Consider the following 18,942-nt stretch of genomic DNA (forward strand, 5'->3'; position numbering starts at 1 on the left):
GTGGCTGAGAGGCATGATTCGTGAGCCTGAATTTGGGCGTCCAAGGACGCAGAAGAATGGAGACGGCGTGTTTCAGGGCAGTAAGAGGCTTTGGGCGCCCGAGGCTTCAAGAAAGTAGTGGTTGGGTAATAAGCCTTCTCGTTGGTTTCGAAATCTAACTCTGTGCTGGGGGAATCCCACGCGGAGGCCTTAAGCGTCTCCCCACACCCTGGCCCCAGCGCTCGCCTCCGACCCGGTCCGGGCACCAGGCGGCGGTGGGGTAGCACCTGGGTCACGGTCACCCGACGGAGCCCGCGGAAAGGGAAGCGGCGGCGGGCCCCAGGCCACAGGTGACAGGCGCGCTCCGCGGAACGGGTGGTCCCCGCACCCTGGAGAAGGGGGCGCCGGCCACACGCAGCGCCCCCGCGCACTCTTCCGGGGCGCGGGCAGGTCCGGGCCGGAGGCGGCAGAAGGCGCGGCCTGGCGGCAGCTGCGCGTGCTCCGGATACATCGGGCCGCAAATACGCTCGGCGGGCTTCCTCGTTCCGCAGCCCTTCCCGGACCGGGCGGGCAGGGTCCCAGGGTGGCCGAGGCGCGGACGCGGGCGCCGGGCATCCTCGCTTCCCAGTCGGCGGCAGCCGGGACCCCAGTCGTGCGGCGCGGGCCCGGGGAAGGGGGGAGTCCCTGGCCCCGAGGCCGTCGACGCTCCTGCAGCCCCGTCTGCTAGGCCCCGCACGGGAATGTGGACACCTGCCCCGCCGAGGTGAGAGAAGCGGGGACCTCACGGAAAGGGACGGGGGTGCGGCCGAGGTTCGCCCAGCCCTTGGCGTCCCGGTGCCCGCGGGCCTTGGCGGGGCCATCCAGCCTCCGATGGGGCGCCGCGGGGAGCTTCCGCGGGCTCCGCGCTGCGGCCGGCCGCGTTCCGGGAGGCGGGGTGGCCAGTGGCTCCAGTTCCCGAAGGGCAGCCCTCTCGCCGGCGGCTCAGGGCGCCCCGGTCGCCCCTGCCCCCTTCACTCGGAGCGGCGGTGACGAGGTTCAGGTAGAGGCTTTCAAGGTTGCATAGGTGCGTCCTGCTGGCGGTGCGTCTGCGCTCACTGCTTACCGCTGGGACCCAACTTCCAAAGGTGGGATTTCGGCCACCAGGGCTCAGCAATGGGACAGGGTCAGGACTCGGATCTGCCTAGGACTCTCGCTCCCCAACCCCGAGCCTGGTCTCTGCTCCGGGGGGGCTTCACGCCATTAAAACTTCGTCAACGTCTATAAATGACAACTTGTGTATGGAACTTGGATGTCAGCCAGGATAGTGTTTTTCCTGTTTGAAAAAAGAAAAAAAAAAAAAAAGGGCGGGGAGAGAGAGAGAAATTGTTCAGGGTGTAAACAATTCAGCCCGGTGAGATGCCTGTAATCTTGCAGAAGGTCTTGTCTGCACTGTTACTAACTCAGATCTTTACCAAAAAGCAACTGGGAGATAGGATGGCTGACTTGAAAGTAGACACCAAAAAAAAAAAAAAAAAAAAAGAAAAGAAAAGAAAAGAAAAGAAAAAGGCAAATATCCTGACTTGATTACTTGAAAATGATTTATTCGCCAATATTTTAAGTTTCTTCTTCTTCCTGTTCTAAGTAGAGAACCTTTGTGTCTTCTTTAAACTTTTTATAATGTATCAATTTTATGAAAATGACCTGAAGTTGACAACATGTTTTGGAAGTTTCTAAGCCATCAGTTATTTTTTTTCATTGCTTTACTTAAGAATTTGGCTTGGTTGGTTAAATATCTTGTTTTGATTTCAGTGATTGAGCATAATTTATTGTATGTGGCACCTTGGGTGTGACCTCATAAAGATATTTTAGTAAATCTAAGTTGTACTTACTCCTCCCAAATAGGTTTGCTTGTCAAAAAAAATTTTTTTTTATCTCCACAGTGTCATTTAAAATTTACATTACTTTTTCCTCATGCAGGAAACCCATGTCTGAGTTTCTGAGTGCTGTCTTTCTTATCTATCGTTACACTAAAAAAATCCACTTGTTGCTTCTTGTTGCCTACTCTTACCTGGTTGATTTTCCATGTGTTGAAGAACATATGTTTTGGGGTACTTCTTTCAATGAAGGTCTACAAATGTCTGAAAATGTCTTATCTTTACTCTTGGATGATTATTTAACTGGGTAGAGATGACTAACAGGTATGTTTTCTCAGCCCTTTGAGGCTGTTATTCCATTGTTTGGGGGCTAGATGAGGAATTTCTATTCTTTGGGATTCAATATGCATTTATAATTTGTAAATTTATGTTTTTCTTCAGTTCTGAAAAATTCTTAGTTATTATATCTTTTAATATTTGGATCCACACCAGCATATGTGGCAGGCCTGGGTTTTGATTTCTTATGGGAGATTTCTAGGAGGCTAGCTTCTAGCCAGGTGGAGACCCTGGGTCAGAGGGCAGAGATTTTTGAGGGCCCTGTTCACATATGGCGTAGCCTTTTCTCTGTGCTTGGCTTTATGGAGAGCCCACTGTCACTTCTCTACCATGAGCTGGGCCATGAGTCCTTCTCTAGTCTGGCTTCACCCAGGCATCTCAGCCCTCGCCCTAAAGTGGGCGTCTGTTCCTGGTTTCACTCTGGGCCACAGGGCTTCAACTTCCTCTCAGCTAAGTCGCCTCTAACACCAGGCTTACTCCTCAGACTTCCATCCTATCCCGAGTCTTGGACTAATAATTCCTCACCACTCTGGCAACTTTCTGAATTCTTCAAGCAGATGATTTTTGTGCTTTGTGCAGATCCACAGCCTTTATGAGATCTGACTCCACTCCATCTAACTTGAGCCATCGCCCTTCCCTTTCTCAGTGTCTTACACTGAGGACTTCTCTGCCCCCTCCTGTAGTGTATTGGGGAAATGGGAGGAGAGACAAGTAAGTCTGACCTAAAGTGTCAAGCTGTTAACTGTAGTTTTAGCATCATCAATAATTATTATTTGTTGAAAGCCTACCGTGTAATAGGTATCATATAATATGTATATGAAATAGCCCAAGATCTCTGCTCTTATAAATTTTACGTTTTAAAGAGAAAAAGCCAGGAAAAATAAAAAATGAACGTATTTGACCTTACATCTTAGCCAAAAATTGGTATAGATTTCTTAAGATTTGTGCAATATGTTACGAAGTGGAAAAAATCAGGTAAATTTTGGTCCTCCAGTACAATTATACTAAGAGGATTTTTTTTTCAACAACCGTTTAAGCAGAAAGACAATGGGATAGACATAGTGCCAAATAGTAATAGCCATTTCATCTTAACCCTGTCAGTTTTAGAGGTGGGGACAACGCTAGATCTGCGGCCTCTATGGGTTAGTTTCTATTGTCTTCTGTTTCTGCTTTTCTCATGCTTATCACCTTGCTTTCGTTAGTGCCCAGTTGTTTTTCATTTTTTACTGGACATTCTATTTGAAAAATTGTTTCCAGAAAGAAATCTAAGGGCTAGGATGATGTTTTCTTCTTCTGGAGAAAATTTTCCTTTGCTTCTGTAGGTACCCATGAGTACTAGCGTTCCAGAAATAATCTTAGTCCGTATTCAGAGATCAAGGCTGCCCGAGCCATCCAGATAAGTCAAAGCTGTGATGCAACCTGTGAGGACTTGTTTTCCTCTAGTTCGGCCTTATCTATCCCATCTGTGACTGCCCCAGACCTTAACATTTAACTCCCTGCTTTCTAAGGCTGTCAAAAGTGCTCTGCAGCTGTCAGACTGTGCTTACTGTGTTCAACTCAATGAAAGACAAAACTGAAAAATCTGTCAGAGAATTTAAAACTATAAAAATGACATAGCAGAAGTGGAAAGGAACCAAATAGAAATGATACAGATGAAAACTGTAATAATCAAAAAATTTAAAAGCAGTGGATGGATTTAACAGTAAATTAAACATAGCTGAAGAAAGGAAAATAAACTAGAAAATAGATCAGAAGAAAATACATAGAATGAAACTTGAAGAGACAAAAAGTATGGAAAGAACAGAAGAGAAAGAGACATGGACAATACAGCTAAACTAGTGTATAGATGAAAATGCATGACCTGAAATGGATATATTAGAAGTGAAGAATGGCTGAAAATTAATGAGGAAGCATCTATCTCAGGAAATTAGAATGAGAACCGTAAAATAAATCTAGAGAAAGCAGAAGGAAGTAAATAGTAATATGAGTAGAAATTAATGAAATAGAAAATAAATAGAGGCTTTATAGAGTGAGAAGTTGGTTATTCAAAAATGCTGATAGGACTTCCCCAGTGGTGCAGTGGTTGAGAATCTGGCTGCCAATGCAGGGGACACAGGTTTGATCCCTGGTCCAGGAAGATACCTCCCACATGCCATGGAGCAACTAAGCCTGTGCGCTGCAACTACTGAAGCCCGTGTGCCGCAACTACTGAAGGCCGTTTGCCACAACTACTGAAGCTCGCATGCCTAGAGCCCGTGCTCCACAACAAGAGAAGCCACTGCAATGAGAAGCCCGTGCACCTCAATGAAGAGTAGCCCCTGCTCGCTGCAACTAGAGAAAGCTCGCGCGTAGCAACAAGGACCCAATACAGCCAAAAATAAATGGATAAAATAAATTTTTAAAAATGCTAATAAAAACGATAAACCTCTGGCAAGACAATTGAGAAAGAAAGCAGGCACAAATACCATCTAAGGAATAGAATAGAGGTCCTGCAGACATTAAAACAATAAGGGGATGAAAGCAACTATGTCAGTAAATTTGAAAATTTGGAAGAAAATGATAACTTCTTTGAAAAACACAACTGACAAAAGAATAAAAAGAAAATCTGAATCATTCTGTAGCTGTTAAATTAATGTATTTAACAAAAACAAACAACAACAAAAACTGTATGAGGACATTAGGAGAAAGAAATTTGTAGGGCAATTTTACTTCTGAATATAGATTCAAAAATTCTAAACAAAATATTATAAATAAAATCCAGCAATATATAAAAAGGATAATATATCCAGACGAATGTGGGTTTATTCTAAAAATGCAAGGTTGCTTTAACACATTTATCCATTGTAGTCACCGATATTTATTAACAAAGTGAAGGAGGAAATGTTCTTATCTCAATAAGGAAGAAAAAAAGTTTTGATAAAATTCAACATTCATTAATCAAGACAATGAAGTAAAGGTATAAGGATTGGAAAAAGTAAATAAAACCATCATTATACCTGGATGATATGATTGTGTATGTAGAAAATTAAAAGGAATCTACAAACTGTGAAATTGCTGAATTAGTTTTGCAAGGTTGCTCAATGCATGGTAGATATATAAAACTTAATTGAATTTCTCTCTCTGTATATATAGGTATATGCCACATATAAGTAAGTAATACTATTTTCCAAACTTCAAAAGTATCAGATGTCTAGAAATAAACCTCACAAAATATGCTCAAGACCTCTGTGTAGAAAATCATAAGACATTATTGTGGTAATGAAGACCCAAATAAATGGAAAGATATATCATGCTCATGGATTGAAAGATTCAATATTGTAGTGATGTCAATAATTCCAAAATATCTATAGAGTCATGGCATTGCCAACTAAAATCAATGGGTTTGGGCTTCCCTGGTGGCTCAGTGGTTAAGAATCTGCCTGCCAATGCAGGGAACACGGGTTCAAGCCCTGGTCCGGGAAGATCCCACATGCTGCGGAGCAACTAAGCCCGTGAGCCATAATTACTGAGCCCGAGTGTCACAACTACTGAAGCTTGCGCACCTAGAGCCTGTGCTCCACAACAAGAGAAGCCACTGCAATGAGAAGCCTGCGCACTGCAGTGAAAAGTAGCCCCTGCTCACCACAACTAGAGAAAGCCCACGTGCAGCAACGAAGACCCAACACAGCCAAAAATAAAATAAATAAATTTATTTTAGAAAAATCAGTGGGTTTTGTTTTTGAAACTGATAAGCTGATTCTGTAGTTTATAAGAATATGCAAAGCACCAAGACTAAGACTCACTTAAAGAAGAACAGGGAGGAAGGCCTTGCTCTCCTGGATATGAAGATATGTCATATATTTAATATAGTGTGTTACCGGTACAAAGATAGACAAATAGACATTGGATCAGATTAGAGAGCCCTGAAACAGACTGACCCTTAGATGGACACGTGAGTACTGGCAAAGGTAATACTGTTGATTGTTTCCCCAGAATGATCTTTTGAAAAATGTGCTGAGTCAAACACTGCTTCCTGCACTTAGTTCACTGCAGATGAGAAGGTTCTGATGGTCTGATTGTCCCTCCGCCCAACAAACCACCTTGCTCTGCCTGGGGTTCTCAGCACCCCTTCCACCTGCTAGTGCCAAGTGCAAGACAGGTTGACAAGCATGGGACCTTTTTCTTTCGGTTAAAGAGCATGCTCCTCCTGGAGCTGTATTCAGTGAAAGTTGTTCAAGGAGAGCTGTGGTTTGGCACTGTGAGATCTCTAACTCATGGGGGCATCAGGACAGGCAAGGGGCATGCTCCAATATAAGATCTGAAGTATACAAATACGAAGTTGTAAATGCATATGGTTAAGCCTAGCCCTTAAACTGCTTGCTTTTTCATCCTCCATCATTCATTTACTTTCATCTTTCAACCCACGTTTGGTCCTGCTGCATATTCCTAGATGGTACTGTGCCTTTAAGTCATTGTTCAGTGGCGGTCTGTTGCTGGATGTGTCAGGGAATTCATTTTTTATCCTTATTCATACATTCCATTTCCCTGTCAGTTATGTCTTGGTGTGTGTGTGTGTGTGTGTGTGTGTGTGTATACGCACGTGCTACATCTTACAAAACGTTTCTCAAGAACTGGAATTAAGCTATGGTGTCAAACACAATCACTCATTTGAACCTCTTTTCTTTGTAGGTGAGATCACTGGACAATGCCACCTGCTTTGTGGACAGTGTGGGTCTTGGGGTCTGTAATCAGCCTCCCCAAGGAAGGAGCCTCTGATCAGGCTTCTTCTCTGTCTTGTGACCCCACTGGTGTCTGCGATGGCCGCTCCAGATCTTTAAACTCCATCCCCTCAGGGCTCACGGCAGCTGTGAAAAGCCTTGACCTGTCCAGCAATGAGATCACCTATGTCAGCAACAGCGACCTGCGGAGGTGTGTGAACCTCAGGACTCTGAGGCTGGGGGCCAATGAAATTCACACGGTGGAGGAAGATTCTTTTTTTTCGCTGAGGAGTCTTGAATATTTGGACTTATCCTACAATCGTTTATCTTACTTCTCATCCTCCTGGTTCAGATCCCTTTCTGCCTTGAAATTCTTAAACTTACTGGGAAATTTATACAAAACACTCGGGGAAAGATCTCTTTTTTCTCATCTCCCAAATCTGCGAATTCTGAAAGTAGGAAATAGTAACAGCTTCACTGAGATTCAGGAAAAGGATTTCGCTGGGCTAACTCTTCTTGAGAAACTTGAGATTAATGCTCCAAATCTGCAGACATATGCGCCGAAGAGTTTAAAGTCGATCCGGAACGTCAGCCATCTGATTCTTCATCTGAAGCAGCCTGTTTTACTGTTGGAGATTTTTGTAGATATTTTAAGTTCCTTAGAACATTTAGAACTGAGAGATACTAATTTGAACACTTTTCATTTTTCAGAAGTATCCATCAGTGAAACGAATACATCGATTAAAAAGTTTACATTTAGAAATGTGCAAATCACTGACGAAAGTTTTACTGAAGTTGTGAAACTGTTTAATTATGCTTCTGGAGGCTTAGAAGTAGAGTTTGATGACTGTACCCATGATGGAGTTGGTGATTTTAGGACATTGACTCTGGAGACAATGAAACGCCTACGTGACGTGGAGACATTAACAATACGGAAGTTGCATGTCCCACAGTTTTTCTTATTTCATGATCTGAGTAATATATATTCACTCACAGGAAAAGTTAAAAGAATCACAATAGAAAACAGTAAGGTTTTTCTGGTTCCCTGTTTACTTTCACAACATTTAAAATCATTAGAATATTTGGATCTCAGTGAAAACTTAATGTCTGAAGAAACCTTGAAAAACTCAGCCTGTGAGCATGCCTGGCCCTTCCTAAAAACCTTAGTTTTAAGGCAGAATCGTTTGAAATCATTAGAAAAAACTGGAGAAATTTTGCTTACTCTGAAAAACCTGACTAACCTTGATATCAGTAAGAATAATTTTCATTCAATGCCTGAAACTTGTCAGTGGCCAGGAAAAATGAAATATTTGAACTTATCCAGCACAAGAATACAAAGTTTAACCCGTTGCATTCCCCAGACACTGGAAATTTTAGATATTAGCAATAACAATCTCGATTCATTTTCTTTGATTTTGCCAAAACTCAAAGAACTTTATATTTCCAGAAATAAGTTGAAGACTCTACCAGATGCCTCCTTTTTACCTGTGTTATTAGTTATGAGAATCAGCAGAAATATAATAAATACTTTCTCTAAGGAGCAACTTGATTCTTTTCAAAAACTGAAGACTTTGGAAGCTGGTGGCAACAGTTTCGTTTGCTCCTGTGACTTCCTGTCTTTCACACAGGGGCAGCAGGCCGTGGCCCAGGTCCTGATCGACTGGCCAGAAGAATACCTGTGTGACTCTCCATCCTCCGTGCGGGGCCAGCGGGTTCAGGACACCCGGCTCTCGCCTTCTGAATGCCACAGGGCAGCCGTGGTGTCTGCCGTGTGCTGTGCCCTTTTCCTGTCGTTCCTGCTCGTGGGAGTTCTGTGCCACCGTTTCCACGGACTGTGGTACATGAAGATGATGTGGGCCTGGCTCCAGGCCAAGAGGAAGCCCAGGAAGGCTCCCCGCAGGGACATCTGCTATGACGCCTTTGTGTCCTACAGTGAACGGGATTCCTACTGGGTGGAGAACCTCATGGTCCAGGAGCTGGAGCACTTCAGACCTCCCTTTAAGTTGTGTCTTCACAAGCGGGACTTCATTCCTGGCAAGTGGATTATAGACAATATCATTGACTCCATTGAAAAGAGCCACAAAACCATCTTTGTGCTTTCTGAGAACTTTGTGAAGAGTGAGTGGTGCAAGTACGAGCTGGACTTCTCCCATTTTCGTCTCTTTGATGAGAACGACGATGCTGCCATTCTCATTCTGCTGGAGCCCATTGAGAAAAAGGCCATCCCCCAGCGTTTCTGTAAACTGCGGAAGATCATGAACACCAAGACCTACTTGGAGTGGCCCGCTGATGAGACGCAGCAGGAAGGGTTTTGGGTAAATTTGAGAGCTGCAATAAAGTCCTAGGATCCCTCATTAAGGGTCAGTCTTGGTCGGGTGGTGGTCTTTCTATCACTAGTTATAACTAAGTCCATTCTGACCCAATTATATGTAAACTATATGAATGAGGACTTGCTTACTGAAACAACTAAAACTGTCCAAAAGCTGCTACCAGATTGGAAAAACATGGTTCTGGGCTTTTCTTTATCCTATGAGATAATCATGATCTCACTGCATTATTGATATCTGAATTATCTGTACCAATTGACTTAGTGCATTAGGAAACAGCAGAAATGAGCAGAAGATTTCAAATGACTGTGTCCGTCAGCTTTCTGCCAGGAGACTCACGCATGTCTGTAGAGGTCGTTCTCCATCCCCGCAGCTGTCCCTTCTGTGCCTGATTGCTCTCAAGAGCAGCAAGGCAAAATGTTACTGCTGTTCTTAGAAAAAAAGTGCTGTGTGTCCTCATTAAGCTTCACAGGATACAAAAAACCCTAGAAGGTATATTTTCATATGAACTGGATCTGTCTTTCTCGCTATTTGATAAGTTTCTCCAGCCATAGTTACTTGAGAGAGGGTATATAACCCAAGATGCAGTAAATTATGTATTTCTATGAAAATGAAACTAATGAAATATATACTCAGTTTTGAAGGATTTGAAAGAATCCCCCTATATCCCTGACTCAGATCTTCAGCCTTTAACTATGTGTGAAGTTCTAATTAGTGTCTGGTTACTCTGCTTTCAGCCCCATCTTCTAGTCGGCTTCCCTTGCATCATGTTGCTTTTTCCTTCTTTGAAAAGTCTTGTTTCTGATTTTTTCTCTTTTTGAAACATTATGAATGTACGTATGAGCTAAATAGATTTTTAAGCAAATATAGATCTAGAGGTTCTTCACAATGACTCAGAAATATTTGATACACAATAATTTAAAAGATAGATACTACTTCCATATGTTAATTTTTAGAATCTAGATAATAAGACATTAAGTGAATACATTAAATTTAAAAGTGAGGAGCTATTTATGGACTTCATCCAACTCACTCCTTAAGCTGGGAACCACATGTGAAAGGAAGTGACCTTGCTCAGTCCTCAGCCAAAACTGGGTCTGTGTGGTTAGTTGGGGTCTGGAATCAGAAGGACCTGGGTTAGTATGCATGTATCTTTGGGCAACTCAATCTGATCCCAAATATTTTCCTGTCCTTAAGATAGGGATAATAATAAATACATCGTAGGGTCTGATGTAGATGTCAATGTGCAGTAATATCAGTAAAGCACTGGCATGTGCCCCTGGATGAGGACCAACCCTATGAGAATGGGTACCATGGGGTACTCGCACAGGGTGACAGGTGCCTGTGGTAGGTGTTAGCTATTATTATTATTTTCCAAGAAGGAAGTCCTCTTATATATTATGGTTTGTAAATGAATGTTTTTGTGTTATGAGTACTAGCAGGGATCTAGGGTATATTTTCTGTCGTTTGCAGAAAGTTATCCCAAAGAAATAAGTTCATTAAGTGCAGGACAGGCTTTAGTCCTTGGGAAACCCAAACAGTGGGTTCTTCTATCTCACACAAACTCCTGGGAGAGTGTAATGGAGTACCCAGCCTAAGAAAAAAATAGACAAGTTCAGGAGAAGGAGAGTTGAGATGCCACAGAAACCAAACACAAAATGGACTTTTTGCTTTAGTCCTCTATTTCCTTCCTACATTAAGCACAATGTTAATTGTCATGAGAACCAGACAAATTTAACGTGGACTTGACCTGTAGATTTAATTTCAATAATTTAAACAGCAATAGAAAAGCTTCATAGTTAATTGATAGATTTAAAATAATATTTTAAAAATAATCTATTTTTCTCATTGCAAATGTTAAACTGTAGAAAATTTGGACAAGAAACAAAAGCATATAAAAGGAATTAAGAATCAGCTCTTATCCCTTTACCTTGAGATAACCACTGGTAACTGAGTAGTATATACATATTACTTCACAAAACTGAGACTAGATTTAATTAATTAATTTATTTAAAATTAATTTATTTTTTGGCTGCGTTGGGTCTTCATTGCTGTGCACGGGCTTTCTCTAGTTGTGGCAAGTAGGGGCTACTCTTCACTGTGGTGTGTGGGCTTCTCATTGCAGTGGCTTCTTTTTGTGGAGCACGGGCTCTAGGCTCGTGGGCTTCAGTAGTCGTGTTGCATGAGCTCAGTAGTTGTGGCGCATGGGCTTAGTTGCTCCGCGGCATGCGGGATCTTCCCGGACCAGGGCTCGAACCTGTGTCCCTGCATTGGCAAGCGGATTCTTAACCACTGCGCCACCAGGGAAGCCCCTGAGATTAGATTTTAAATGCCTAAACTGTGTAAAGGAAATAGCATCTTTATTTTTTTCTGATATTGTTTAGTAATTATCTAACATTTCTGAACTCTGAGGGTCATTCAGAATTCCATGAAGACACATGCTGGTTTACTTACCCAGAGTCCTAAAGGGTCTTCACTCTGCTCTCCATAAAAGGCAGATGGCAAATACATCAGAGGTGCATTTAAGGGCTCTGCTACAAAAGGCAAACTAATTTTTAGTTGGTGCTTTATCCAGTTGTGAGGTCTTTTATTTGTCTGTAGCCTGTAAGTTCAAAAATCTTGATTTATCTCTTTAATCCTTGCACATGCCTGGTACGTAATAAATATTGAATTGTTGAAATGTTTGCTGAGTAGAGAAATAAAGCAGAGTTAAATCTTCTAATAATCTGGATGATGAGCCAGCTGTAATACTGAAGCACTGAGCAGTTTCAAGAAGGAATATTACCAACCAGAAAAATCTTAATGTGAGTTATTGTCATTACAACTGCAATGGAATTTTGTATAGCATTAAGTGCGTTGCTGATATTTTTAAAAAATTTATTGAAGTATAGTTGATTTACAATGTTAATTCCTGCTGTACAGCAAAGTGACTCAGTTATACATATATACATTCTTTTTCATATTCTTTTCCATTATGGTTTATCACAGGATATTGAATATAGTTCCCTGTGCTATACAGTAGGACCTTGTTTATCCATTCTATATATAATAGTTTGCATCTGCTCACCCAAACTTCCAATCCAACCTGACCCCACTCCCCCACCCCGCTGGTAACCACAAGTCAGTTCTCTATGTCTGTGAGTCTGTTTCTGTTTCATAGATAAGTTCATTTGTGTCATATTTTAGATTCCACATATAAGTGATATCATGTGGTTTTTGTCTTTCTGTTTCTGACTGACTTCACTTAGTATGATAACTTCTAGATCCATCCAAGTTGCTGCAATGCGTCGCCAATGTTTCCAACAATAGATTTGTTTCTTTTCTACTTCATACAAGTGTAATGTCTTCACGTATTGCAGAATAGATGTCTGGTGTGATGTAGACAGTGTTGGCTGTTTAACAAATGACCAGTAATTTAAAATGAATTAATTTTGGGGAGTTCAACATATTCTTGGGTTAATTTGTTTGACTGGTCTTCCCAATTCTGTTAATTTTTTCTTTCTTGCTGGATTAGTTCATTTGGTCAGCAAATATTTATTGAGTGCCTATTATGTGCCAGGTGCTGCTACAAGTGCTGGAGAGATAGTAGGGAACAAAACAGGTAAAATTCCCAGTCTTCATGGAGGTGAAGACAAACAGTAAACAAATGAGTCTATGATATGATTTCAGGAAGTGCTGTGAAGAAAATAAAAGCAGAGTATGGCCATGGATTGACTGTGTGTGTCTGTGTGTGTGTGTGCGTGTGCATGTGCGTGTGTGTGTGTGTGTGTGTGTGTGTGTGTGTGTGTGTGAACAGAGTGGCACAGAAGAAGAGAGTGCTTCTCTTCCCTTTAGTGCAGCCCTTGGGTGGGCTGAGTGCATGGGGCAGCCCCAGGAAACCCAGCATAGCTCTGGCCCATTGAGTGGACTGCAACACACTGGTGCTAGAGGCTTCAGGAGTGCTCTCTGCACAGAAGGGCTCTGTGGTGCCAAAGCTGCCACGTGGTAACAAGCACAAAGAACACAAAAGACTCTGTTCTAAAACCATAGATTTAACAACTCTGCCTACTTCTTTGAAGATGTTGAACTGATAAGAAGGTACTTGTTGTAACTCAACGTTGTACGTGAGGAGTACTTTGCAAACCTCTGAAACACGCCTCAGATGAGATCACTGTAAGCCAAAGTAGAGGTGGGATGTCCACAGTGGGTGGTACCAAATGTGTCAGATGCCATGATTAGAAAACGATTGTAATCGGAAGGATGCAAAGCACGCTTTATTTGTTTATTCCATTGCTCAGCTTCTCTTTAAATTCTTTCCACAAGACAAAGTGCCAGTTGTTATTCAGTTCTCTAAATTCTTGCCCTGGTGGCGCAGTGGTTGAGAGTCCTCCTGCCGATGAAGGGGACACGGGTTCTTGCCCCGGTCCGGGAAGATCCCACATGCCGCGGAGCGGCTGGGCCCGTGAGCCATGGCCGCTGAGCCTGCGCGTCCGGAGCCTGTTGCTCCGTGGCGGGAGAGGCCACAACAGTGAGAGGCCCACGTATCGCAAAAATAATAATAATAAAAAATTAGAAAAGAATATCAATATTAAATGTAGGATTAAGGCTTAGAAAATATTTCAACATGCAATACATTGCTTCTGGGGTAGGTGTACCATGCTATTCCAGCCCTAGTGAATAATTAATGCCTTGGAAGATTCCTATCACCACGGGTTGCCAGGCCACCAGATAACGAAGCCAGTCCAGGATTTGTCCATATAAAAAGTGTGTGTGGAGGAGCTTCAAGATGGCGGAAGAGTAAGATGTGGAGATCGCCTTCTCCCCACACATACATCAGAAATAGATATACATGTGGAACAACTCATACAGAACACCTACTGAATTCTGGCAGAAGACTTCAGACCTCCCAAAAGGCAAGAAACTCCCCACGTAGCTGGGTAGGGCAAAAGAAAAAAGAAAAAGCAGAGACAAAAGGATAGGGACGGAACCTGCACCAGTGGGAGGGAGCTGTGAGGGAGGAAAGGTCTCCACACACTAGGAGCCCCTTCGCGGGCGGAGACTGCGGGAGGCAGAGGGGGGAGCTTCGAAGCCGCGGAGGAGAGCACAGCCATAGGGGTGCGGAGGGCAAAGCGGGAAGATTCCCGCACAGAGGATCGGTGCCGACCAGCACTCACCAGCCCGAGAGGCTTGTCTGCTCACCCGCCGGGGCGGGCGGGGCTGCGTGCTGAGGCTCGGGCTTCGGAGGTCAGTGGGGCTGGTGGCGTGAACACAGCCTGAAGGGGCTAGTGCACCATGGCTAGCCGGGAGGGAGTCCGGGAAAAAGTCTGGAGCTGCGGAAGAGGCAAGAGACTTCTTTCCTCTTTGTTTCCTGGTGCGCGAGGAGAGGGGATTAAGAGCTCCGCTTAAGGGAGCTCCAGAGACGGGCGTGAGCCGCGGCTATCAGTGAGGACCCCAGTGATGGGCATGAGACGCTAAGGCTGCTCCTGCCGCCACCAAGAAGTCTGTGTGCGAGTACAGGTCACTATCCACACCTCCCCTCCCGGGAGCCTGTGCAGCCCGCCACTGCCAGGGTCCCGGGATCCAGGGACAACTTCCCTGGGAGGATGCACGGCGCGCCTCAGGCTGTTGCAACATCATGCTGGGCTCTGCTGCCGCAGGGTTGCCCCGCATCCGTACCCCTCCATCCCCCGGACTGAGTGAGCCAGAGCCCCCGAATCAGCTGCTCCCTTAACCCCGTCCTGTCTGAACGAAGAACAGACGTCCTCAGGCGACCTACACACAGAGGCGGGTCCAAATCCAAAGCTGAACCCCAGGAGCTGTGTGAACAGAGAAAGGGAAATCCCTCCCAGCAGCCTCAGGAGCAGTGGATTAAATCTCCACAATCAACTTGATGTACCCTGCATCAGTGGAATACCTGAATAGACAACGAATCATCCCAAATTGAGGAGGTGGACTTTGGGAGCAACGATATACATATATTTTCCCTTTTGCTCTTTTTGTGAGTGTGCATGTGTATGCTTCTGTGTGTGAATTTGTATAGCTTTGCTTTTACCATTTGTCCTAGGGTTCGGTCTGTCCGTCTTTTTTTTTTTTTTATTTTAGTATAGTTTTAGCACTTGTTATCATTGGTAGATTTGTTTTTTGGTTTGGTTGCTCTCTTCTTTCTTTTTTATTACTTAAATTTTTTTAAAAATAATTTTTATTTTAATAACTTAAATTTAATTTCCTTTTATCTTCTTTCTTTTTCTCCCTTTTATTCTGAGCCATGTGGATGACAGGCTCTTGGTGCTCCACCCAGGCATCAGGGCTGTGCCTCTCAGGTGGGAGAGCCAAATTCAGGACATTCGTCCACAAGAGACCTCCCAGCTCCACATAATATCAAATGGAGAAAATCTCCCAGAGATCTCCATCTCAACACCAACACCCAGCTTCACTTAACGACCAGCACTATGGTGCTGGACACCCTATGCCACACAATTAGCAAGACAGAAACACAACCCCACTCATTAGCAGAGAGGCTGCCTAAAATCATAATAAGGTCACAGACACCCCAAAACACACCACCAGACATGGAACTGCCCACCAGAAAGACAAGATCCAGCCTCATCCACCAGAACACAGGCACTAGTGCCCTCCACCAGGAAGCCTACACAACCCACTGAACCAACCTTAGCCACTGGGGGCAGACACCAAAAACAACAGGAACTACAAACCTGCAGCCTGCGAAAAGGAGACCCTAAACACAGTAAGTTAAGCAAAATGAGAAGACAGAGAAACACACAGCAGATGAAGGAACAAGGTAAAAACCCACCAGACCTAGCAAATGAAGAGGAAATAGGCAGTCTACCTGAAAAAGAATTCAGAATAATGATAGTAAAGATGATCCAAAATCTTGGAAATACAATGGAGAAAATACAAGAAACGTTTAACAAGGACCTAGAAGAACTAAAGACCAAACAAACAGTGATGAACAACACAATAAATGAAATTAAAAATTCTCTAGGCCCTCTGACCCCCGTCCCCCACTGCAGCTGGTGGGGCAGGCGAAATTTTGTTGCTTGTTGGCCTTAACACATGCCTCCAAATTACAAAAGAAGATTTACTACTAGGTACACATCGGAAGAAGCAGGTGTTAATACCACTGGAACTTTGCCTAGCAAATTATTTACATAATCTGGGCAACAAAAGAATTGCTTCAGAGTTTTAGAGAAATATGTTTTGAGGAGCTTCAAGACGGTGGAAGAGTAAGACGTAGAGATCACCTTCCTCCCCACAAATACATCAGAAATACATCTACATGTGGAACAACTCCTACAGAACACCTACAGAATGCTGGCAGAAGACCTCAGACCTCCCAGAAGGCAAGAAGCTCCCCATGTACTTGGGTAGGGCAAAAAAAAAACAGAGACAAATAATAGGGATGGGACCTGCACCAGTGGGAGGGAGCTGTGAAGGAGGAAAGGTTTCCACACACTAGGAAGCTCCTTCGTGGGTGGAGACTGCGGGTGGTGGAGGGGAAGCTTCAGAGCCACAGAGGACAGCGCAGCAATGGGGGTGCAGAGGGCAAAGTGGAGAGATTCCTGCACAGAGGATTGGTGCCGACCAGCACTCACCAGCCCGAGAGGCTTGTCTGCTCACCCACTGGGACGGGTGGGGGCTGGGAGCTGAGGCTCGGGCTTCGGAGGTCGGATTACAGGGAGAGAACTGGGTTTGGCTGCGTGAACACAGCCTGAAGGGGGCTAGTCCGCCACAGCTAGCCAGGAGGGAGTCCGGGAAAAACTCTGAAGCTGTAGAAGAGGCAAGAGACTTTTTCTTGCCTCTTTGTTTCCTGGTGCGCGAGGAGAGGGGCTTAAGAGCACTGCTTAAAGGAGCTCCAGAGACGGGCGTGAGCCGTGGCTATCAGCACAGACCCCAGAGACGGGCATGAGACACTAAGCTACCAAGAAGCCTGCGTGGCTGGTTAGTATCCACACCTCCCGTCCTGGGAGCCTGTGCAGCCCACCACTTCCAGGGTCCCGTGATCCAGGGACAACTTCCCTGGGAGGACGCACAGCGTGCCTCAGGCTGTTGCAACATCATGTTGGGCTCTGCTGCCGCAGGCTAGCCCTGCATTCTGTACCCCTCCTTCCCCGCCCCCCCCACCCCGGCCTTAGTGAGCCACAGCCCCTGAATCAGCTGCTCCTTTAACCCCGTCCTGTCTGAGCGAAGAACAGATGTCCTCATACGACCTACACAAAGAGGCGGGTCCAAATCCAAAGCTGAACCCCAGGAGCTGTGCGAACAAAGAAGAGAAAGGGAAATCTCTCTCAGCAGCCTCAGGAGCAGTGGATTAAATCTCCACAATCAATTTGATGTACCCCGTGTCTGTGGAATACCTGAATAGACAACAAATCATCCTAAATTGTGTAGGTGGACTTTGGGAGCAATGATAAATATATTTTTCCGCCTTTATCTGTTTTTGTGAGTGAGTATGTGTATGCTTCTGTGTGTGATTTTGTCTGTATAGCTTTGCTTTTACCATTTGTCCTAGGGTTCTGCCTGTCCGTTTTTTCTTTCTTTTTTTTTATTACTTAAAAATTATTTTTTCTTAATAATATTATTTATTTTAATAACTTTATTTTTTTTATCTTCTTTCTTTCTTTCTTTCTTTCTTTTCTCACTTTTATTCTGAGCCATATGGATGACAGGCTCTTGGTGCTCCAGCCAGGCGTCAGGGCTGTGCCTCTCAGGTGGAAGAGCCAAGTTCAGGACACTGGTCCACAAGAGACCTCCCAGCTCCATGTAATATCAAACGGCGAAAATCTCCCAGAGATCTCCATCTCAATGCCAAGACCCAGCTCCACTCAATGACCAGCAAGCTCCAGTACTGGACACCCTTTGCCAAACTACTAGAAGATAGGAACACAACCCCATCCATTAGCACAGAGGCTGCCTAAAATCATAATAAGGCCACAGACACCCCAAAACGCACCACCAGTCGTGGACCTGCCCACCAGAAAGACAAGATCCAGCCTCATCCACCAGAACACAGGCACTAGTCCCCTCCATCAGGAAGCCTACACAACCCACTGAACCAACCTTAGCCACTGGGGACAGACACCAAAAACAATGGAAAATACGAACCTGCAGACTGTGAAAAGGAGATCCCAAACACAGTAAGTTCAGCAAAATGAGAAGACAGAGAACGACACAGCAGATGAAGGAGCAAGGCAAAACCCCACCAGACCTAACAAATGAAGAGGAAATAGGCAGTCTACCTGAAAAAGAATTCAGAATAATGATAGTAAAGATGATCCAAAATCTTGGAAATACAAGAAACGTTTAACAACGACCTAGAAGAACCAAAGAGCAAACAGAGATGAACAACACAATAAATGAAATTAAAAATTCTCTAGAAGAGATCAATAGCAAAATAACTGAGGCAGAAGAACGGATAAGTGACCTGGAAGATAAAATAGTGGAAATAACTACTGCAGGGCAGAATAAAGAAAAAAGAATGAAAAGAACTGAGGACAGGCTCAGAGAACTCTGGGACAACATTAAACAAGGGAACATTCGATTTATAGGGGTCCCAGAGGAGAAGAGAAAAAGAAAGAGACTGAGAAAATATTTGAAGAGATTATAGTTGAAAACTTCCCTAACATGGGAAAGGAAATAGTTAATCAAGTCCAGGAAGCACAGAAAGTCCCATACAGGATAAATCCAAGGAGAAACACGCCAAGAAACATATTAATCAAACTATCAAAAATTAAATACAAAGAAGAAATATTA

At 44.0% G+C, this 18,942-nt stretch overlaps 2 protein-coding genes across 3 annotated transcripts in view; one reads left to right on the forward strand and one right to left on the reverse strand.

The window, feature by feature from the left end:
* Positions 1-263: 263 nt before the first annotated feature.
* LOC132519720 (toll-like receptor 2) lies at positions 264-11,917 on the forward strand. 2 transcript variants are annotated; one of them, XM_060147824.1, is made up of 2 exons: positions 264-329; positions 6,837-11,917. In XM_060147824.1, exon 2 carries the CDS (start codon positions 6,853-6,855, stop codon positions 9,208-9,210), a length of 2,358 nt encoding a protein of 785 aa, XP_060003807.1. In that variant the 5' UTR covers positions 264-329; positions 6,837-6,852; the 3' UTR covers positions 9,211-11,917. The 2 variants fall into 2 exon arrangements, with proteins under 2 accessions (XP_060003807.1, XP_060003806.1); XM_060147823.1 differs by lacking the exon at positions 264-329 and adding an exon at positions 607-742.
* Positions 11,918-13,830: 1,913 nt separating this feature from the next.
* Positions 13,831-18,942, reverse strand: part of RNF175 (ring finger protein 175) — a 76,187-nt gene continuing 71,075 nt past the window's right edge. Inside the window, 2 exon segments of the mRNA XM_060147025.1 lie at positions 13,831-13,950; positions 17,940-17,946. Of these exon segments, the coding sequence (XP_060003008.1) occupies positions 13,831-13,950; positions 17,940-17,946 (127 nt within the window).

This window comes from Lagenorhynchus albirostris, chromosome 4 (genome assembly GCF_949774975.1).
Source record: "Lagenorhynchus albirostris chromosome 4, mLagAlb1.1, whole genome shotgun sequence".
Classification (NCBI taxonomy): Eukaryota; Metazoa; Chordata; class Mammalia; order Artiodactyla; family Delphinidae; genus Lagenorhynchus; species Lagenorhynchus albirostris.

Excerpts from the sequence above, each read along its gene's own strand:
- LOC132519720 (XM_060147824.1), top strand. The coding sequence starts at position 6,853 with ATGCCACCTGCTTTGTGGACAGTGTGGGTCTTGGGGTCTGTAATCAGC.